General features: G+C 39.9%; 1 protein-coding gene across 2 annotated transcripts in view; it reads right to left on the bottom strand.

Moving 5' to 3' along the window:
- LOC137304726 (RNA-binding protein with multiple splicing 2) overlaps positions 1–23,689 on the bottom strand; it is a 57,892-nt gene that overhangs the window by 20,200 nt on the left and 14,003 nt on the right. For both annotated transcript variants that reach the window (XM_067973400.1, XM_067973401.1), the window contains exons 2-4: positions 16,191–16,268; positions 13,360–13,398; positions 927–989 (exon numbers count right to left, since the gene is read on the bottom strand). In XM_067973400.1, coding sequence (XP_067829501.1) covers positions 927–989; positions 13,360–13,398; positions 16,191–16,268 — 180 coding nt within the window. The remainder of the gene's footprint in view (positions 1–926; positions 990–13,359; positions 13,399–16,190; positions 16,269–23,689) is intronic.

Below are 23,689 nucleotides of genomic sequence, written 5' to 3'. Positions count from 1 at the left end.
TGCCAACTATGTCAGTATTACAATCAAAGAAATTGTAAGCAGAGTTTGAATCTGGCTCAATTTCTAGCACCTACAGGATCCTCTGGGAGAGGCCTCACCACAGCTCAGTGATGTTAATTAGATTGGCACCAGACAATGTGGATTATGGAAACTCAAAGGCTTGGGCAATTCTCAATTTTATACTCCATGCCTCCCATTTGTATTCATTGAGATCAGGAGCCAGTTTCTGCTAGACATTCAAGCACAGAATGCAAAAAGCTCACTCCAACCCAACAAACTTACCACTTTCAGGGAATGTGGTAGGATAGGAATACTTGTGGTTACCAATTAAGGTGGGGGTGTTAAGATTGTACAAGGTAGTGTTCTACTCAATGTATCTGAACAATGGCAGCTTTAAATGGGCATCAAGAAGATGTCCCATCTAGAGGATGAAGAGTTTACACAATCAGCTCAGAGCTTTTATAAAACAAGTTCACAAAAAAAGAGCCCATCAAACCCTGGGGCTGTATCAGAACTGGTCCTACTGGAGGTCTAATTAATGCCCACGAGTCCTTACAAAACAGCTAACATGCCATCTGTCAGGCAGGCATTCATTCAATGTCCAGTCAGATACTTGCAATCTGGGAGGTGTACAAGTCGTACAGTTTGTTAAAAAATGCCTATGTGAAGCTTGGAGAGGGTGCCTTGGAATGTTTTACATTAAAGGCACTATATAAATGCAAGTTGTTGGGGAAGATTGAGAACTCACTTCATGGCAGTGCAATTGAGACATTGCAATACTACACTTTATGGGACAATCGCCACAAAAAAAAGTTGCTTTCCAACTGAGGTATTCAAAAAAATGGAAGCAATAGGAATGCCATTTATCTTCCTGCTCGACTAGATACATCCAAAGATGGGTCTTGGTTCAACAGATCAGTACTTACATTTAGCGCATTCTTTGCTGCTTCAGCTCCAGCTCGACTGTCAAATGTAACAAAACCAACCGGCTGGAAAAGAAGAAAGGAAGTAGTCAAGTAACTTAGTGCTAGAAATTTAAAGTGTTAATCACGTGCCCTCTGTTTCGGGCGGAAAAACAAAGTATTAACATGTACTGGTCTTAAACTTTCAAAAAAACGCAGAAATCACTAGTGGATTTGACTTATATTGTTTCGCAGTATAATCTGGGCCTCATGTGGTCCAAAGTCTGTTTCAAGGATTAATCAGCTTTCAGCCTGTACAGGCACGATTATTATAATTGTTAGTCACTGAAGGAAAGTCCCCTCGATTCTTTAGGTCTTTCAAAAGATTTCAAAATCACAAGCTCAAGATCCATTTTATCCACTTTTAGAAATGAAATGCTAGGTGTGGGATCGCCAACCTCTCCTTCCACTTGTATACAAGTTATAAAGCATAGGGGAATTGTGCACAATTGGGAGCTGGTCTGGTATGTACATCGATGGGTGATAATCCTAAAGAGAATGGATTTACCAAGCATAGATGCTCATGTGAAATTGTCAGATAATTAGAGCAACTGGAAACCACAGGCTATAAAGTGGCCCTTTCCAGGAGAAGGGAGTCTTTAGAGCAGCAAAGATTTACACCTAAAATGTGTTTTGCACACAATTTATAGTCAGCCCATAGCTTGGAGATTCTATACAAGGCCATGATGATTGCAGTGCAAGTCTTGCACAAAATGGTGTTGAGTCAACCTGGAATGCTTTTGTGCAGCTCTGCATTTAAGCTTTGATCAAATTAGTGTTAAGATTGTACTGGAAAGCAAGTTTTAGGTGGTGAAAAATGGGAGTGCCCAAAGCCACACCTTGATCATGTGGCTTTATTTCACAGCCAATAAAATTCATTGCTTGGAAAGTAGCAAATTCATTTTGTCCTTCTGTATGGAAGCAATTCCTCCTGACAAGCTTTCAACTTAATAAAAGCTCAGTAGTTGCAAGCCAAATATTCATTTAATATTTTGAACACTTATGGCCTTGCAGAATCTTAACTGTCATTCCAGAACCAACCCTCAATTTACAGACTAAGCTTCAGTTAAATTTATTAGATCCCACCCCATTAATTCAGTTGGCAGCACTTGCTTTAGTTTCCAATGACCACAACCTGGAGAATTTTAGCTATGAGAAAAGATTGGATAGGCTGGGGGTTGTTTTCTTTGGAAAAAAGGCTGAGGGGAGATTTAATTGAGGTAGATAAAATTATGACAGGACTAGATAAAGTGGATAGGGAGGAGCTATTTCCCTTAGAGGGGTCAGTGGCCAGGGGGCATAGATTTAAAGTAATTGGTAGGAGAATTTTTTTTCACCCAGAGGGTGGGGGTCTGGAACTTACCGCCTGAAAAGAGAGAGAGGCAGAAACTCCAACTCATTTAAAAAGTACTTGGATGCACACTTGAAGTGCTGTAACCTACAGGGCTATGGACCAAAGTGGGATTAAGCTGGATAGCTATTTTTTGGCCAGCACAGACACAATGGGACAAATGGCAGCCTTCTGTGCCATAACTGTCTATGATTCTATTCTAACCTACTGACTGCCTAGAATACAAGAACCAGACTTTAGTACAGACGGAGTAGTGCACTGTCAGATGTGCAGTCTCTTGGCTGATTCATTAAAAAGGCCCCGACTGATCAATGACACTATTTGAAGAGTAAACTTTCCCCATGTGCTGGGGACCATTCCTCCCTCACTAACACCCCAAAAAAAGGGTCAGATTAGCTGTCATCCGCCTACACAAATAGCTGCACTTGCACTTAAACAACCCATTTGTGCAGTGCTTTGAGATGACCTGGGAAGATCCTTTATGTAGTACATTTATGCAAGCTCTGTGCCCCAAGAACCTGTATTTGTGAGCTGAAATCTTGGGATTGTACTGCTGTGCACAACTAATCTACCAGAATGAGCAAGACCATAATGTTCAGACAAACCTACTTTGAAGCAAATCCAGCAAGATAGCAATAGGAACATGTACAGGAGAAGGAAATATCTAGTCAGATTTTCCCTTCCAGGTATTTATCAAACTTAGAATTTACTAATACAAGAAAACCATCCACACTGCCCCTCCCATCCACACAACTTGTAAAAAATAGTTAAGTTGGAAAAAAAAGTGTTTTCAATCTCTCTTCACATTTAAAACGTGACCAAACAATGATGTCTGTCCCTTTAAGACCTTGGAATATTAAAATCACTCAATTTCAATCCCACCTTTGACCTCTCCAAGTGTCTAATCCCAAATATCAATTTGGTTACCCTTTGCTGCATCCTCCAATGCTTGGATATCTTTAGTGACCCAACACGATAGGTGGACTTGAACCTACACTGATCATTTGAGATTTATGCTCAACTCCTAAACAGCTTACTATCCCATTTGCTCTTTATTGCTGCCGCACACAACTGATTGCTTTAGTGATCTGTACCAGTGGTCCCAAAGCCTTATGTAGCTTATATTGCTCATTATCCTTGAATTTGTCCACATTGAAAAATCTTCCACTAGTCAACCTAGTTCTTCATTCCTGTGCTTCTGCATTGAGTGCCTTCCAATATTTTTTTTTGGGAGGTGGAAATTATCTGTAAACTGGTTTCTATCCCACCCAGCACCCCATGGCATTTCATCATCTGCAGAATAGCACCATCCTCAATCTTTGTCTAGTAAAGAGTCTCAAGGCAGCATTAAGAGTTTGTTCAAACCAGAGGGCTCATCAGGGTGGCTTTTTAGCCAATAAGCTCCAGCACATGAAAAGCACCCACATTTCAGAAGCATTAGCTCCAGCCTTGATGGGTTAAGTTTTGTTTATAGGTAGAGTCCCTTTTCTCCCCTCAACTAGCAGCTACTGCCTAAACAAGCTGGGTTCCCTCAGCCTCTGTTTGAGTCAGTTACATCTTGTGTAATTAGCAATATATTGGACACCAAATTGAGAACATAGTCTGCTGCTGGTTAACCCCTCTACTTAATATTTTTAGTGAGTGATCATTTAATAGGTTATGATAACACTAAGTTATTCATAAATCCATAGGTTTTGACATCATGACATTCTTAACTGGTCAACATCTCAAGCATCTAGTTTCAAAATTCCCTAGGTGGTTTGAGGTATTCAGAATAGACTGCAACATTTAATGTACACATACCAATTGGTCAAGGGTTGTCAGGAATGCTCTCAGGAAGTAATTTCTCACTCCAAGATTACATTTAGCAAGGCTGCAGTGCTCAATCTTTTGGTTCTATGCACATTTGCTGTGAAAGTACTCAATATTCATGCAAATTACTGCTCTTGGTAAGAACATTTTCTCAAGTCATGATTTCATGCAATTTATATTTGCCCCAATGTGGATCGAACCATTTACTATGTTAAATAGTGAAATATGTATAGGCTGGACTTCCATTGAGCAATATTGCAACTGAACATATGGCAATTCCCAGTTGATCTACAGTGGTCATTAATTATTTTAGTATTGCCCAAATTGACACACTCCATGTGTCTCAAAAACTTGCATGAATCCAAGTATTAGTATTTGGCAGAGCCCAATCCTACCACTTAAATCCAAGTTCTTTTGTATGTGAATTAGACATTGAAATGAATCAAAAACATTACATTGAGCAGGGATCTTGGTAAGTTGGGAGAATTTTTGTATTGCAATTTTCAACAGCCCATTTACTGTTAGCAACAGTCCACATCTTTAGGGTTGCTTATGCAAACAAGTTTCAAAATGCTTCTCTTTGGAGCAGTTCGAAACCTGTATGTCAGTCAGTTTTGGTAGATTTTCAAAGTGAATCAATGCAGAATTTGAAATGTGGTTAGCTGTGTTCTGGTTCCTACACTGACTGCAAGTTCATAGCCAATGTTAAATGCAGTCAGTTTATCTTACGTAAAGAGTGGCATGGAGACCATAATTGGTCTTGGAAAACAAGTGTTTGACAGTAAATAAGTGTTCATTTATACAAAGCTCGTGAATTATAGTAGCATTTATTCACTGGTTATCTTTCATGCTCTGCAGTTTCTATTTTAATCCTCCTTCCCCTTGAATTGCTACCTCCTCCCTTTGACTGGTGGCTGCTGGGGGTCCACCTCACCCATTGCTCAGTCAGCAGGTACAGCTAGGATCACCAACTCTGGTTAGGTGTGTTCCTGGAGATCACCACAACCTCCCATCATGCTGTCCATGCTCCAGTCATTGGTTACTGGGCAAGTCACCTATTGGTGCCCCACCTTCCCATGCCAATTGAAAAGCACACATACTCCTAGTTAACTGATTGACTGACAAGTCAAGAATCATCCAAACAGCCTTTTATTCCCAACCAATATTTTTTAAACTAACTAAAAGGTGTTCAAACAATTCCCCCCCCCCCCCTTAATGCCATGATTTTTCTCCTGGGTTCTTTGCAGCAGTGTCCTGGACAGTCCTGAAGGGTTGGCTACCCTCAGCACAGGTGGCATTGCAAGAATACAGCAAGCAGGATCCATAATGTTCTTTGGTGACTGGGGATTAAGCTTTCCATTTAAAAAAAAAGGGTGTCAGCCTAGTTAGAGACCACAAAGCAGGCACTTTTTCCTCTTCCCCCTTCCCCCCCTTAGATGTTGCAATTTGCTGCCAGGCCAATGGCATCTTGCTGCAGAAATTGGCCAAGATGCTTTGGAATTCTAGGAATGCACTAATGAAAAGCAGTGTCTATAATAGGAATTGTTGTCAAAGTAACCATGGGCCAAGTTGAAGTGGGTGATTAACAGGTTAGGGCTTAGTACTGGGCAATTAGAATGTCACCCTAGTGCAGTCATAAGTCACCCACAAGTTTGAATTTCCCTTCACATTCTTCCAATAAAGCTCAGCTCAAATCATGTAGTGGGCACTGTGCACCTTTAAGAATACCAAAATTAGATTGTGTCCATGTCAACTAGGAACAATTGCTACAAAAACTAATTTCATACAAAACCCTCAACAGGTAGCAGAAAAAACATTGGCTTAGTCTGGGTTGGATTTTCATCCAGTCAACAGAAATGACCATTAAGCCTGCTCTACCATCCATCATTCCCCCCTCATCTACAAAATCACCCAGCAGATCTATTGCATTATTGATTAGTTGAATGGAGTTACCACCACTACATTCATTAAAAAAAACCTACAAAGAGGCCACATGCATTCCAATTCAGATGCAGTTAATGATGATTTACAAAAAAAAATGCAGCCACCAGGACAGTAACAAGCTAGACATTGGGCAGTTCTTGGGTTTCCTCAGTGTAGCAGTCCTCAGGAATATGTTGGCTGGTGCAGTGGGTGCTGACGCTGTGCACACCTTAGAGGGAGCTGGACTAGTTCTTAACTGGGTTAGAGGTCACATGAAAAAGGCAACAGTGGGTCTGTTAATGTGCAGATGGTCAATGTGACCTCCTGGACTGGTAATTATCTGGAGGGGGTCAGGGAGGGATTCAAGGTTTTTGTCCCTTATTGGCTGTGGGTTTTTTTGCTTCTCCCAGGAGAATGTTTTTTTTTGGGGGGGGGGGCAGAGGTAGGAAGTGTCTAGTCATTATGCGGCAGGCTTGATGGACCAGCCATTTTCATATTTCAATACACATTACACTTAATTTTAGATCCAGAAACTTCATTTAAAAAAAAATCAAGCAAAGCTAGATAGCTCCACTCAATGCTCAGTGAGAACTGATGGACAATGAGGTTTCATGCCTTAAAACAGTGTTTCCAAAATCCAGTTTAAGGAATTCACTTATTGACCATTCAAAAATCACTGGTATATGGCACCTATGCAATTAAGCAGGAATGTGAACTGCCAACAGGCCACTTCTACCGTGACAGGGCATCAGGTCAAACCCAAAGGGTTTCAGGTTATAATGCAATACAATTGATCAAGTTGCCACCCACCCCCCCCACCCTTCCTTCATTAGACTCGATAGTTTGTGGTCAATTCACTGAAAGCTCATGGAGGAAGCATAGGATGTTCCCAAGCAAACCCAACTTCCATTTCTACTTTGAAGTGAAGGCTAGTTCTGTCTGCGAGAGTGGACAATTGTTCACATGGTTTTATTGAACTGAATTAGAAAATTTAGTATATATTTTTAGAAGCTGAGGTTTAAATAAAACTTTGGGGCAGTCTGCCTATCCAGAATTCAAGACTTACCTGTTTCTGCTCTTTTCTCCTTTTAAGATACTGGACCCTGGGTAAAGGTTAGGCAGCTGGGTTTTTTTGGGGGGAAATCCCTGTTAAGTGGATTCTCTTAAAATCAGCCCAGGCCTATTTCTCCTTTAGGAGAAATCTTAATTTTTTGGCCTTCCTGACTTCAGCCCTTTAGGGGCACTAGCATTGAGCCTCTGGTCAGGTTATCAAGGCTGCTACACCCTTACCAGGCACAGGCTGAATATGGCAAGGTGTTGAGTTGGAAAGGGGCAGCCAATTTTTAGGTTTATGATAAATGCCATTACATTTAACCATCACTATGGTTCTGTGATCCACCCTCTCCCCACAATGCCAGAGTACAGTTATGTTTGTGAACAATTAAATGTGTAATACAAGTTTCACCCGGAACAAAGTTGCAGAACAAATAGATGAGGATGAGTGCAACTTTAATTGCACCTCTTCATTTTCTACAGATTAAACTACTCATGGGTGGCAATGGATAATGTGTGGACAACCCACCATGGCAACAGCAAGTTGATGTGGGCAAAACTACAGCTAATTGCATTTGCAGATCATTTTCATTATATACACTTCCTGACAGCAGTTTAGCAAAACAAGCCACTAGTTCAACTCAACAGCTCAAGCATGCAACCTCACATCAAAAGCTTAGTGGGTTATGCTAAAAACTAAGCTTTAAACTTAGTCTCCAATCTCAATTCACCCCAATCTACAGAAGAGGCATTTGGATCAATTCTGGTTTCAGTGCTAAACATCACTCGATTTACATTCTACTCGTATTATCGCAGTATATTAAAATCCAATACTGCCTACAAGATGTTTAAAGTAATTACATGCATAAAAGGGTGGAATGCATCAGGGCCTGAAGATCAAGTCCACATCCAAGAGTCAATAGGGTCAGCCTTGGTGCAGTGGCAACATTCTTGCTTGAGTCAAGAGTGTGGGTTCATGCCCTAGAGATTTGAACATATAATCTAGGCTGACACTTCAGGGCAGTCCATAAATATCCTTTTCCAAGGTCAGTGAAGGGTCACCAATAGCAGAAGTGCCACATACTCTCTGAAAGTTGGTATTGGACACTCTTGGCTCCATGCAAATTATTCTCTTATCAGCAAGGTCCCTGCTTACTCCCCTGTTCCACTCAGTGATTCAATAAGTCATTTATTTGTTTTAATTTCAACCTGGAGGCTAAGTGCCAAAAGTGTTAGCTTTGTGAACCTATAATCTAAAGGCAACTCAAATCAACTGTCTTTTGGAAGAGATATTAAGTCTGTCTGCTCTGATGTGGATATTAAAAATCAGATGGAACTATTTGAAGAACAGGGGCATTCTGCTTGCAAAATGTACCCCTCAACTATCTCCACATCATATTCACAAATAGGTTGGTCATTTATTGTTTATGTTTGGATGACCTTGCTGCATGCAAATTGGTCACTTTTCACATGACAGTGTTATTCCTGTAGGTGTACATCATTCTTGGTAGTTGAATTAAAATGGAGTGCCCCAGGGCATTTTTAGCATTGAGCAGTATTAAATGAACCTTCCACTTGCATTGAGTCCACAGGCCATTTGGTCCAACTGGTCTAGGTCAGGGTTTTGGCTCCACACAACCCTCCTCCCACCTGACTTCATCTAACCCTATCAGCATACTCTATTCCTTTCTCCTTAGTCTGCTTATCCAACTTTCCCCTTAAATGCATCTACATTATTTGCTTCAATCACTCCTTGTGATGCATGTTCCTCATTCTTACCACTCTTTGGGTAAAGAAGTTTCTCCTGAACTCCATACTGGATTTATGACCTCTAGTTTTGGACTCTCCAAGTGGGGGCATTCTCTACATCTACCCTATCAAAATCTCAAGATGTCTATCAGGTCTCTCTTCAGCCTTCTCCTTTCTAAAGAGCCTCAGCCTGTTTTGTCTTTCCTGGTAAGTGTACCCTCAGTCTGGAATCATCCTTGTGAATCTTTTGCACCTTCTATAAAATGGAGACCAGAATTGCACAATACTCCAAGTGTAGTCGAACCAAACTTTGAGACAAGTTTAACATAACTTCTGCTTTTCAATTCTATCCCTCTAGAAATGAACCCCAGTTTGCTTTGATGGCCTTATTGATCTACATTGTTACTTGCTGGTGCTAGGAAGCAGTTTGATTACTTTAATTATAGAAAAATAGTACACAGCTCACTGCTTCCACATCTATAAACTGAAGTGCTTTTGTAATTGCATGAGGAAAACTGACAAGATGTTTGGCACTTAAAAAGCAACTTAGAGTCATGGCTGCCTGCTCCAGATATGAAGTTGCAGAAAAATTGCACTAAAAGATGCTCTAACTCATTTGAATTGCATGATAAAAATCATGCCTGAACATTTACCAAGCATGTACAAAAACAGTCCACTGAAAAAGCCAAGACTGCACACTCACTTCCTCAAATTGAAGCAGCAAAATATCTGCTCATCTTTTAGGCAGTGGTTTTCACATAATGTCATTTGGGTCACAACTTAAGACAAAAGGGCACTTTATTAAATCCTCGAATTTGCACACAGCAGATGGGGAGAAATTGTTTCCTGCAGGAGTGTCAGTAACCAGGACACTGATTTAAGATAAGTCAAAAGAACTAGGGAGGAAAATAAGTTTTGTTTTTAAAAGCATGGTGGAAGCAGAGTCAATAGTAATTGGATATATACTTGAATAGGAGAAATGCATAGGGCTATGTGCAAAGAGCAGGCAAGTGGGACTAATCTCAAAGAGCCAGCAGGGACACAATGGGCTGAATGGCTGCCATCTGTGCTGTAGCTGAGACTTCACAGCTTGTGTTTGACATTGGAGCACGACTTCCAATGTAGCATTAATTTTAAACACTGTTCAGGAGATCCATTTAACATCTTGGGCCTGTACACCAACTGTAGGTAAGTTTTAAATGCGTGCTAAACAGAGTAGAGAGCAACAACTGGAATGTCTCCCACCCAGAGTCAAGTAGTTTTTAAAGTACCACTCAAAATGGAGGATAATTATACAGTCACTAAAAAAAAACAGCATTTTGATTGCAAGTTGTTAAGTTGTTCTACCACAATACTTCCTGCTCAAGAATGAGTCACCCATCAATTGAACGTGCCAGACAGTACCTTGGATTGCTCAGTAAGTAGTGTGCTCATTTTGTAAGATAGGTTGCTGAGGATTGTCCAAAAAAGGCAGCTGCTTTTAGATCAAAGTGGAATCCTGGCCTTGAAAGCTGCTAACACTCATTTCTAGAGCCATACCCCATGGCAAAACAAGAGTACAACAGTTTTCACAAGGAAAAAACAATTGCTCATTCAAGCACAAGTGCAATTTCTAGTATCGTTTTCTATACTCACTTTAAAATCCTATGCCTGTTTGATCTTTGCAATAGACACTGTCACAACAGACTACCCTTCTGAAGGAATTAAGTGCAATGCTACATATATCCAATAGCTAATTTAGAATAAAGATAGTTCCTTTCAGTACATTTAGACTAAGCGCACAAAGCTAAAATGTCAAGTCCAGACTGGGTCATGGAAGCCATGTTTTGCAGCAAATGGGAGCAATCCCAGATTGTAACCAGGAGCTCTGGGCAAACCAGATATGTCTGCTGTGGGCAGAAGGGTATCGGTAGCCAGTCTAAGAAGCCTGGAACCAAAACCCATTGTTCAGAGATTAGTAGCTACAGCAAGTAATTTTTAGCATCAATTAGGAGGATCCAACAGCTAGAGATTGCACCACAGGAAAACTGAATCTAACTTCTAGCAATGATAAATTGCTCTCTCATTGTGAGATAATCAATCATTCCCAGAATTTTACACTAGCTAGATTATATAAGATTAGGTTTTGAAAAGAAATGCAGCAATCTGGTCACAAGATTTGCTTCATACTGATACTGCAGTTTTCATGCAAATGCCACCTGAATTTGAAGTTGGAGCCAGACACTGGAGCAAAGATGACTAATTTGTGAAGTGTGCTGTGTAAAAAGATCTTGCTACCATCAATAGCTTGTTATCCCAGTGGTCAAATAAAGTAGAATTAGCACTAGTAACTATGTCACATTAGAACATATGCTTCAAAGACAAATTTTGTAAAGTGAATCCCCAATTGTTGCACTCGCTCCCAATCAAACCATTATTTTACTTGCACATTTATGAAGCCATTGACTGGAGTTACAGTTCAGTGACCTAGGACTACAATATTCTCTTCAGGACAGTTACACATGTTCAAGGTGCCTTTAATTCTTTGGTCCTCAACAGTCTGAAATGCTACAGAGCAGCATTGAGCCCAGGCTTAGTGACATCACTCCCACCTGAGACAGAGGGTACTGAGTCAACACTGAACAAGGCTTCAGCACATAACTTCAGTTAATGGTGCAGTACTGTCAGACATTAGTGGGACAGCTAGAAAGTTAGCAGCAAGTCAGCCAATAGATGGTGAAATGGTACATTTACATCTGATTACCAGTACATTACTTGCTTTATATTCCAGGTGAGGAGGGGAAGCAGAGTCCAAAACACTTCTGAAAGTGCTGATTCTTGCAGACAAGGCTGATTAAATTTAGATTCTATTTAATGGAAAGGATAGCATAATATTAACTATAATTGGCCAATTCAATATTCCTGTTTGCTATTGAAATTGCAACCACACTAATCATGATAACATTAAACCACCATACTCAGTTCAAATATTTCTATATGGTCAAAACTCAATTGGTCCAATTACACAAGTGATCTGTTCAGTGCAGAGGCAATTACTGAAGACCAGTGTGTGTCCAATATTCAATTAGTAAGTAGGAATGTAAACAAGAAATCATTACTAGATTTAAACTTGTGCAATTCTACTGTGTAACTGCCCTGTTAGCCAGGACTGTAAATGAATGGCAGAAACCCCAGCAGATTTCTGGGGTCAATGGAAGGTTACACATTCATTAACTTTAGTGCAATACACAGGTCTAGTGAACCATGCAAGTTGTGTGTAGGAGTCCAGGTACAGTCCAAACAAATCTTGAGTAATTACATCTGAGGGTGGACAGAATACCAAGATGTGTTTAAAAGTATTTGGTTGCAATTGGCTTTTGATGAGTAAGAAGCTATGCAAGGTACATTAGATGAACAATGGTGGGATACAAATATTCTGTGTTAAATCCTGTTATAGTTGATAAACTGCCTTCACATTGATTACTAAGCTAGTTTGGCAGTGCTGATTAGATGGTTTACAACTGCCAGGAACAAGTAAAGCTTTAGTATGGATCTGATTTACAAGAACAATTCATCTATGACTCAGTTTCACAATAACTGCAGCACTTGCAACCATCTAGTTGCTTTTAACCTCAAAGTTGTGAATGTTATGAGTTTGGTCCATTGGGGTGAAATATTTGCCAAATGAAGTGGCAAACAGTGCAACCTTTTCAATTACCTCTTACTCTTGCAAAATTGTTCACCACCACTACTCTAGTCACTTGCAGCCCACCCCCATAAACTCAACTTGCCCAATCTTTTTCCTTCCCATTCATCTTTGAAAACCTACAGTGGCTCCACAAATTCAAAATCCTTGTCCATAAATATTTGGATGACCTTGCCCTATCCCATATCTGAAGCCTCCCATTAATATTCTGCTGGCAATTTTAAATTTCTATTAACCCACAAATACTGAGGCAAGATTGACAATGTCCCTTTACAATTTGGGAGTATTTAAAATCAGTCAAAAATGCATTTTTCAATTTAGCAAAGGCATTTAGCTTTTGTATCATTTCATTTTTGTATCATTTCTTGGATCAGTGCATATCTGCAAGACAGTAGATTTTTTTAAACCCCATCTTCCAAGTGGGAGAGAAACTTTAGTGAGCAATCTTAATTATACATTAAGATAATGTACCTTTTAACCAAGATATTGTCCCTTGTAAAATTTGATAAGATAGCACCAAGTTAGGAATGCCAGGCTGTACAAGTTATGCTACAATAACTTTCAAAGCTGGCAAAGGCATGATGGGCTGAATAGCAGCCTTCTATGCTGTATCATTCTACCTCACCTGCTTCAAAATGCACTACCTTTCCGAGAAACTTAAAACCTACCTGAACAGAGTAGTAACTCAGGTCAGAAACCCACCCAAATCAGAGTCCCCTTCTAAAAAATAAAGGGCCCTTAACTGCTTCAGGGAAATTAAGTGAAATTTTACAGCTACTTGGATATGTAGGACAATGTCTGGGATACTTGTAATAAAAGCTTACCTGTTTTGACGTTAGCTTGATCAGTGACCCTTCATACCCCTGTGGGGGAAAAACATTGCAATCATGGAATTTATATAATTTAGGCCTCAGGTATAAAGCAGCTTTTAGTACTTCCCAAAATAAAGTACATAAAATAACTTCAACTAATTCAGTGCCAGTTGAGATTTAATTGGAAAAACTTTCAATATAGTATGTTTCAATTTCTAAAATGTGACACTGAAAGTTTTAGGGTCTGAACCAGATTCTAATTAAGCTAGCCCAGAATCTAAATTGCAAACAGCATACATTTAGATTTTAAACCTAATGAAAGCAAAGTTGGACAACCTGGTGCAGTTAAAAATTGTATTTTTGGTCTCATGTAGTCACAAGTGTAATGATTTGTTACACAACTCTTACCCATCGGGCACAATCTAAAACTTCAGTGTAGAAATTCAAAGCCAGTGACTTGACTTTTATGTCTACCTTAATCATGGGTGTGGCTGGCAAGCCCTGGTGGCAGTTTTTCTACCTCCATAGTGGATCAGTTGATTGCAATAGCTTAAAAGGCAGTGTTGTATAAGCTTATGAAATGATTTAAGGTGTTTGTGGGGTGGGGTCATCCAGGGCTGCTTGCCTGTCCTCCCCTGCCTTTGTTTGAGGGGGTGGGCAATGAAGGAGGCCATCAACTGATCAGCAAATCCTTTTACTCGGATGAGGTAAAAGAACTACTGTGGCTCAGTAACACTCATCTTGGAGTCAGAAGGTTGTGGGTTCAAGTCCCACTCCAGAGACTGGAGTACAAAATCTAGGCCGACACTCCAGTGCAGTACACAGAGGGAGTGCTGCACAATCAGAGGTGCTGTCTTTTGGATGAGACATTAAGCCAGGCCCCATTTGACCTGGTGGACAAAAGATCATGGCATTATTGTGGAGTAGGGAAGTTCGCCCTGGTGTCCTGGCCAACATTTATCCTTCAACCTATATTACTAAAACATCTGGTCATCACATTGCTGTTTGTGGGATCTTGTATGCAAATTGGCTGCTGTGTTTCCCTACATTACAAGTGACTACACTTCAAAAAGTACTTCTTTGGCTGTAAAGCACTTTGGGATGTCCTGAAAAGGTGCCATAAAAATGCAAGTCTAAAAAACATTTGACACCAGTTGAAGAGGCAATGAGAGGGTCTTCATTATATAGCAAAAGCAGTTTGAAAGTCAATTAATCTGACTGAAATACTCAAGCTTCAGACACATTCATTGCTTTTGCCTACAAAGTTTTTTTTGAAAAACCCAGGATAGAATAGCTTACATTGAACAATGGGAATTTCCAGTCTTGTGCAAGAACATTTATCAAACAGCCCACAAAATGCTGTTAGGCTAAGTTTACCAAGCTGCTTGTATATGCATTGCTTAATGTAACAATACAGCAGACTGAGGCATCCAAGGAAACCCTACTGGCCTTTGATGTATTGCCAGTTTAGTAAACAAACTTATCCTTTCATGAGGGGCACACAATCCAATCAGCTTTGCCTTTCGAGAAGCCTCAAGGACTGAAGTAAGCCTATGGTCCAGATTTAAAGACTTTCAGCAAGTGTCAAATGCCATAAACTCAGTGGATCCCACTTAATTAGCACTCGTGTTAACAGTGCTCTAAAACACAAGCCAAACTATATGGAACAAGATTGGCAGTTGTTGCTATAGTTACCAGAAGCCAGTCCAAGTTAACCAGTAGGATTTTAAAAAGTCAGGACCTCTGGCTTAAAATGTTAATTGCTATAATCAAACCACAAGAAAATTAGTTGATTAAAAACTCTTGCCAAGTGGATTGAAGTCTTGGACATTCAGCCAAGGGGGATGACATTTTGAAAGAGGGCCCTTTATATAAACTAGCACCAGTCTTCAGAAAGCACACAAAAAACATCAGTGGAGGAAAGTGTGACAGTGGGGTGGCAGGAGAGATCACCTCTATTCACCTTGTAATTAAAACCAAAACGTGTTTGTACATGCCATTATAATTTTGCTATGTGAAGAAAAATAGTCCCAAGTTCCCAACATGTGGGATTTGAGGTTGTTAGTTATTCAACAATTCAAGTTGCTATAAGATGGTATTCTGCAGGCTTTGCAGTTGAACTAAGTTTACCACAATACTAAAAAACACACTATTTGCACTAAATTAGGAATAGACTAAATGCAGCTCCATGATAAATTACAGCTTTTACACTCTCCCCTCACTTAAAATTTTAGTCTCCTGAAGGCACCAACTCTTACAGTTTGAAAGATTAGTTCTCAAAAAAAAGGGGCCAGAGGTTTGAGAGAATGTTGGCAGGCTGCTCACCCAGTCGTCAGTGGTACAGCTCATGTCTGCTCCTACAGACCACATTGGGTCAAGGTCAACAGCAACACCGGCATGTTCCATTCTTAGCCCATGGGGAGGGGAAAAATTGTAGAGCCCCAACTGAAGTGTCAAGTTTGTAGGACTTTAACACTAGGTAATGAAGTTAGCCAGACAGGAAGAAACAATTAGGAAGTTCGATGAGTAATGGTTTAAAAACAGGTGTGGAATCATTTTTACACCAATCACTTCAACACCATCTCCCTTGAATAAATTCGGAGAGGCAGCTGGAACATGGGATTGAGTACATGAAGTTTTGGTATACTAAAAATTCATGCTCCAATGATTAGGGAAACCATTGCACAACTGCCAGATAAAGTATGATGCATAGATCTTTTGAAATACAGAACTCCAGTCTAAATTCAAGCTACAAGGACTGCAGTGCTCAAATTCAGAACCTAGGCAGGTTATTCTGGATGTCTTAAGCTAGACAGAAACATGCAAAATAAATAAATCCTTACCTTAAATGGTCGAAAGAGAAGGTATAGCTCTCGTGGTTTAATATCCATAGGAAGCCCACTGACAAAAAGTGTACGGACCTAAAAAAGGAAAAGTATAATAAGAATGTTGCCTTCCTAATTACAGCCACCATGCAAGGATTAGTACAAGGCTGTCCTCTAACATTCGAATCCAAGCATTGGATTCACATTTGTACACATCAGATCCTGATATCTGCAGATAAGATTCATTTACCCAAATGTAGATTTACCATGTTCTCATACCTGCGCACAGGAAGTTTAATTCAATGCTAGGGGAAAGCAAGATTAGCTGGCTCATAATGTCTAGTAGGCCAGAGAGCCCCTCCGTGTCCTTAGGACATTCCAAAGTGCTTTACCAACAGATTACCTTCAAAGTTCAGTCACATGCACGACCAATGTGTGCACAAAGTCCCACCAACTGATGACCAAGTTAAAATTACATTTACAAAGTCCTGGCCATCCCAGTCAGCCATACCCAACCTGGGAATCCCATGACTGCCTTTTGACTTGCAGTGATATTAGATTGCAGTTTTCACCTTGAATGGTGAATTTAGATTCAGCCAAAATCACTAGTTCTTGTAGTTAGTACAGGATGATAACTGGACAGTCAAATTTAACTCCATGTGAAATAGAACTGCAACACAAAAAGGGAAGCCATGAAGTGCAGGGGGCTGATGTTTCACTACTGTGTCTGGTTGTACCTGCAAGTGCTCAGTGCAGACAGGTTGCTTAAAATGTCCCACTGACCTGCCCACCTCAAGGGTGAACTTAGTCTTGCATCACCTAATGTTATTTTAGACTATTAACAGTACTGTGCCAAGCAAATCCACACAAATGGTTCAATCTACATAATTCAATTACAACCTTTAATCTACTTATTGCCCCTCGCTCAATCAAGGGTCATAGCAAAAGGTAGCCATATCCAAACATAAAGCCTTCCCAGATAAAGACAATTCAATGTTCAGTTGAAAGTTTTTACCCTACTTATTACTGTTTTGGATTGTATAGAAATTCAAGTTCCTTGCCCATCTGTCACTTATGACTGCTTTGCCAGTAGTAACATTTGAGCAGCTTTACTGCAGAAAGTCTAATTGAATTTTTACAGGCAGAGACTTCAATATTGAAAAGACCCAGTCTGCTTGTGTCCATTAAGGATTACCAAAACAGTTTTGATGTACACTTTTGAAAGCATGCTAGAAAAATTAAGTCCCAAAAAGGCACACGTTGCATAGAGTTATAGCATTAAATTGATCTGCGCTTGTTTGGTTGAGACTTAAGATTATCATTTAGTATTTGGTAAGATGCAAATTGCAATGGTTCGTTACTGCAGCCAGTTCAAAATTTGTCTGCGGTGCTGCATTCATTGGAGGCACCTTTAAATTTGATGTGCTGAAATCATGTCTCATGAGATTTGAAAAAGGGCACTGTTGCTCCATTTAGAGGGATGCAATGCTGCCAGACCCAGGTTATATTAGCATGTCTGGTTAGGGAACAAAACTGAGCATATGTACAAGTAGTATGGACATTTTGTGGTTATGATACTGGACTAGCAATCCACAGGTCATATCAAATTCCACACATCATTGAATTCAAATTTAAAAATCTGATAAATGTGGGCCAGAGTAAGATTGTTGTAAAAACCTAGCTGCTTCACTAGTCTTGTTCAGAAAAGGGAACTTCCCATCATTCCTAGTCTGGCCTGTGTCACCCAGTGACCTCAGGGCAACTGGAGGTGGGCAATAAAAGGTTCAATTAAAAAATTCCATCTATTGGTAATAGCTAAATTGTTTGAACTGCTTGCTGGGAATTCAAGTTTTTACTTCACACTGCCTCATTATTCTACCATCTAAAATTTGGATAATCTCACATCCAAATTAATGGATTGTGTTTATATTAATTGTATTAAAAGGTTGGACAGTATTTCACAATGGCTAAGGAATCTCAGTTTAAATGAAAATTCATTCCTATATTAAATCAAAGTTACACTTAAAATAGTGGCGAAAGTTTTAGCCCTAAATAGCCACTGAACAGAATGTTCTGTATCATTTAGACCTCTGCAGATTGACTGAACAGTAAAAAAAAACACTGGGAGCTCCAGCACCCTCAACCAGAAATAAAGTTTTTCATTGAAGGACCATAGTATTCTTTCCAGAGAATGCAATCACTAGTCTGGTGTGCAGAATTTTAAAAAAATGGTACATACACTAACTGAAGTTATTGAAATCTCTACTTCAGCCATTGTGATTGATACACCCAGTACAATAATTTGTTAACTTGGTCTGATTAGGACCCAATGCCATTGTATTTTTACATAGTGCTGCCCTTCAGTTTATCCTACACAGACATTGTGCTACGAATACTTGAGATATCTGCTTGGTTGAAGTCAGCTATTGTAAACCTTCAATCAGAAAGAGTTAAGATCTAATTGGAAAACCATATTTTTGACAATGGAATGAAGTTGTGCTGTGATGCTCAGTTAACTTCTCAGCAGCACAGACCTTCACAAATACATTGGAGAGTTTATATACCAATGTTGCAGTGCATGATTTCACTTATTACCTACAGGAAAATTGAGGGTTATTCAAGGATTCTACAAGACATTCAACCTCCATAGAAAAAAGGAGCAAGAGTAGGCCCTTTGGGCCTGCTCCACCATTCAAAATAATCATGGCTGATCGTCTAACTCAATACCCTGTTCCTGCTTTTTCCTTGATCCCATGGTTGAAGTGGATTATAGAAGCATGCACAAACACCACAGGCAGCCAAACATTAATTTGATGATCTTTATCCATAACAGACTAATGCATCTAGAGCACCCTTCAAATAACTTGCACATGTCCAGGAAAGTTTAGCAAGGTTTGAAGCAGATGAGCCATCATGACACAAGATATGCATTTTGCTGCAATCTCAAGTCAGGTGCTGACTCATGAGCAGATCTAGTCAAGACTGCTCATTCCCATCTCAGGTGCATTTTGGCACATGTGACATTTCTAGCTTGGCCACTGCTCCAGCAGCAGTGTTTACTTGAGAACACAGGTAGGCTAGGTCAAACATCTCAACAGGTGGTTTCACAAGCTTGACATCGACTGCCGAGTGCCACATTCATCTTTAACCAGCACACCAAGTGCTAGGCTACATTTATATTGTAGCATAGGCTCTTGCCGTAGGTTTGAAAAGTCCATCTAGAGGGCAAGCATACAATTACAACTGGCATGGAAAAAGTGTTAACCCAACCTTCTGCAAAAAAGGAAATTTTGGACAAGCAAATTGACGAGACTCCTTAGGTGAAAGTATTCCTTTTAGGGAAACTTTCCTGGATCCAGTTGCAACAGGTTTGCATTAGCATGATTAATGGTTAAACCTAGTACTAGCCAAGCAGATCAGAACAAAGGTTGAAAAGTATAATGGTGTTACAATACTGCAGTATTTAAGTTGAAATCTGGTGTGCAGCCTTGGCCAGTCATTGGAGCAAGATTCCTTGGAAGCTTCACCTTAATTTGGTTCAAGCCAAGACACCATATTTACTCTAAGCTATTTTGTACAGACATTAAACTTAGTGTGAATATATCCTGTGATTGCATTGTAGAGCAGCCAGAGGTCTGGAGATAGCTTTATTCTTTTGTGGCTGTATAGTTACAGCAGTGCCAATATTCAGTTAAGCATCAGGGGCCAAGAGACCATATAAACCCTGGGGTCACATTTAACCCAAGAGCTACATTGATCAGCTAAAAACAAGGAGCATGTCAAACAAACTATGCAAGTGTTGATACAACTAGAGTATTCAGAGTAGAGCAGATCAAGTTAAGATGAATAGCACTTGACATTCCAGTGTGACACCAACATTCTCCCTCGAAGTGCTGTCCACAGCAATGTCAGGAAACCTTTACTATAGTTTCTGTATAGATCTAGCAAAAAAGTGCTAGAATGTAAATGTAACCATTGCAGGTTTAACATTTTAAACCTCATTTGGTACATTGCTGGGTACAGCAAGGCATTTTAGAATTGTGGTCTAAGTTTTGATTCAGCTGCATTATGAAATAACAGCTACTAGATCTGTTACTCCAGATGATGAAGCTAACTATGAAGAGGCCATTTAGTTCATTGAAGTGCCAACATTTCTGAAGGAATGAGATTTGGCTAGTTCACATAGCATGCAGCAGTGAATAGACTTGGCCCAATTAGATTTGGTCATCATTCATGGATACACCTTGGACAGTAGTATAATGGAAAATGAAAGATACATTTGTTTTTTTGTAACCTTTAGCATGTAATAGAAGGGTTTGTCTGTACATGGCCTCCCCAAAGTGGAAAACAGGTCAACAATGCATCATGTCAGTCTAAAATTTGCAAATATGTTTTTTGAAAAAGGGAAGAGCTTCCAGGTCAGCCTAGACTAGTAATTTAGCTAGAAACACTATATCTGACTACTAAAAGAATTGCATTTACATAGCACCTTTCATGACCTCAGAACATCCCAAAGCACTTTACAATCAATGAAGTACTTTAAGTGTAGTTACCATTGTAATATAGCAGCCAATTTGCACACAGCAAGCTCCCACAAACAGCAATGTGATAATGACCAGATTTTTAAAAAAAAAAGTGATGTTGGTTGAGGGATAAATGTTGGCCAGGACACGAGGGATAACTCCCCTGCTCTTCAAAATGGTGCTGTGGGATCTTATGTCCACTTGAGGTGGATGGGGATCTCTGTTTAACATCTCATCCAAACGACAGCACCTCCGACAGTGTAGCACTCCGTACTAGCTTGGATTTTGTGCTCAAGCCTCAGGAGTGCTACCAACTGAGCCTCAGCTGATACTATACTACACCAGACATTTACCCAGTGAGTTATTGGGAAGCCCAACAGTGGACATGCCAGTCACTCCTGTCAAAACATGGGTCTCATGCTTGTGCAAGGCAGAAAATACTAAAAAAATTGTATTTCTATAAAGCATCCTCATCATTTGATGTTGGGTTTGTACATCCCCTAAACTTCTCCCAACTCTGGCACCTTTCACCCACCCACCTTTTGCCCCATTGGCAGCTGCATCTTCAACTGCCTAGGCCCCACATTAATTCCTTAAATCTCCACCTCCAAAACCCTCCCTAAAAATCACCCACTGACCAAACGGTCATCCTACCCAATAGCCACTTTGACTTGGCATCTTACTAAAATTCTGAAACATTAGACTTTCTACATTAAAGGCATGAAATAAAAAGTTGTTCTATCACTTCTCTCTCTCCTTCCCCCCCCCCCCCTATAGGAAATCTTCAGGAGAGCATTTCTGGAATATCCTCTAAACAATTAGACCATCGACTTTATTGTAGAGTACAATAAGTTAGTGTAACAGCACTAGCTTACTTAGAAGCCAAATTGCCAATCAAATTATGGGTTGGCTTTCTCCTAGACACCTGTAGATGCCAACCTAAAAACAGCAGCTCCAGAAACTCATGAACCCTGATGTGGACAATCTAATAGTTACATGAGTTTTAATGATTAGACATACACAAACATTCCTTGTATTAGAGGACAAAAAGCCAAGTCTAAGAAATGAGGAAATACAAGTAAAAGGCACAAGATTGAAATTTTATTAGCATTCTGGCTAATTTAAGCATTTTATACTTCATTTTGTAATTTATGAGAACAATTGGATCTGCATCAGATCAGCCCTCTTCCACATCCAAACCTTCTATAATCCTAGTTCAAAAGTCATACTATCCCCTCCAGAGCCAATTCAGAGACTCTGCACCCCAATCAACTTCACCTTTTCAAACCCTCCTAGTTCTTGTACTTGTGCCAATTTAGTCAATGCTGACTAAGCAGTTGGTATATACAGTGAGGCTACATTTCTGAATCAAAACAAGCATGCCAATTTTGCATAAGTTTGAGTAAACAGTGTTTGCATTTGTGGAACATTTGAGCAGTGTGGCTAAGGTAAAAGGAAATAGAACAAGTCGATAAATAATCTAAGATTTACACAAGTTAAACCTTTGTATTTACATATAGAACGTGGCATGTGTAACACTTCAATTTAATTAGAAATCGACACCCAATTGAATCACATCAAGTTATGCACAATGTTCTCTGGAAAAGCTGCATATGGGTATGATGTAGCAACAGGGCATTACAATAGTGTTACTATTTTTGGTCAAGTAACAAGCAATTGTACAAAACTATGCATTGATATGTTAGCTAGCTACTTATTTACTTTTCTTCTAAAAGCCTACTCTTGCAGGGTACAGCCCCTTAGTACTCAAATGTACGAAGACAAATGCCAACAGGTCACTGAAGGGCACCTAGTCCTTTCCCCAAAGGGTACCAAACAGGAGCAGGAACCCAGGTCGATGCCCTTTCTATCTGCACAAAAGGCAGCATGGGGAAATCACAACATTGGCCACACCAAGAAACAAACCTGAAGCCAATTCAGGAAAGTGTGAAATTCCTGGCAAATGAGGCAAAAAGACTCCAGTCTGTATATAAAAAGTCACATCACCGCTAATAGCAACTTAACTTGTAACTGGAAAAGCCCTCTGGTCAGGAGCCTGGCAAGTTGGCTTAAGGATAGTAAGATATCCTTGCATGCAGCATGTACATGTTCAGGTAGACTGCTTGAAGGCAATGACGGTGCAAAAAGCTTCCTGGCACCTAGGCCAATTTGGCATGTCCACTAGTCTGATCAGAACATTCTGATGCATTCAGTATGTTAAATCTTATTCTGTACCCAAACCTTAATTTAGTACTAAATCAAGCCTATTCTCAAAGCTTTTAGTCTAGGCATTTTCACCACCTGCACCTTCTCTACAGCCAGGACCAAACCTGGAAACTGTACCAAGTACAGCAATACCAAAGCTCTAGTTAACCATAGTGGTCCATCTTATACTTGATGGCCCTAGCTACACAACCCAAAACCCTATTAGGGACCTTAAGACTGCTTGTGTATTTAAGTGCTCATCATGCAGGGATGTCCATTAAAGGACATGGATCAACCAGAGGGATAAAGATGCCTGGAATTTCTCCAATCTCAAATGCATGATACCATTTAAGGCAAATTGCCACACATTCTCCCAACTTAGCTAAAAAGTCAGCCTGCATCCTATTGGTCCAAGTTACTCACCTCTACACTTCAGTCACAACACCCACATCTCAAATTATTTTTTAAAAATCAGCAGTGGTTTAGAACATTGGACTGTGCTCCAGTGTTTTTACCCACTAGGCCATCAGAATGACATGCATCCTTTACAACCAACTTTCACTCAATACACAGAGCTAAATACAGCACTAGATTGGTCCCTCATACTACCAGATTAGTTTGACATTTAATCAAAAGTCTTCACTCTTGCAGTCAAGTCCTCAATACAGTATTACTGAATGGAGTTGTCAAATGAAGTTATGAACTACAATCCATAGTGAGATGTTTATAGTTGAGTGAACGTTGAAATCAAACAGAGGGGAGGATTCTATTCTAAGTGGGACTGAATTG

The sequence above is a fragment of the Heptranchias perlo genome, chromosome 38, assembly GCF_035084215.1.
Source record: "Heptranchias perlo isolate sHepPer1 chromosome 38, sHepPer1.hap1, whole genome shotgun sequence".
NCBI lineage: Eukaryota > Metazoa > Chordata > Chondrichthyes > Hexanchiformes > Hexanchidae > Heptranchias > Heptranchias perlo.
The sequence above is the reverse complement of the archived record's forward strand: the minus strand, read 5'-3'. Positions and strand labels throughout refer to the sequence as shown.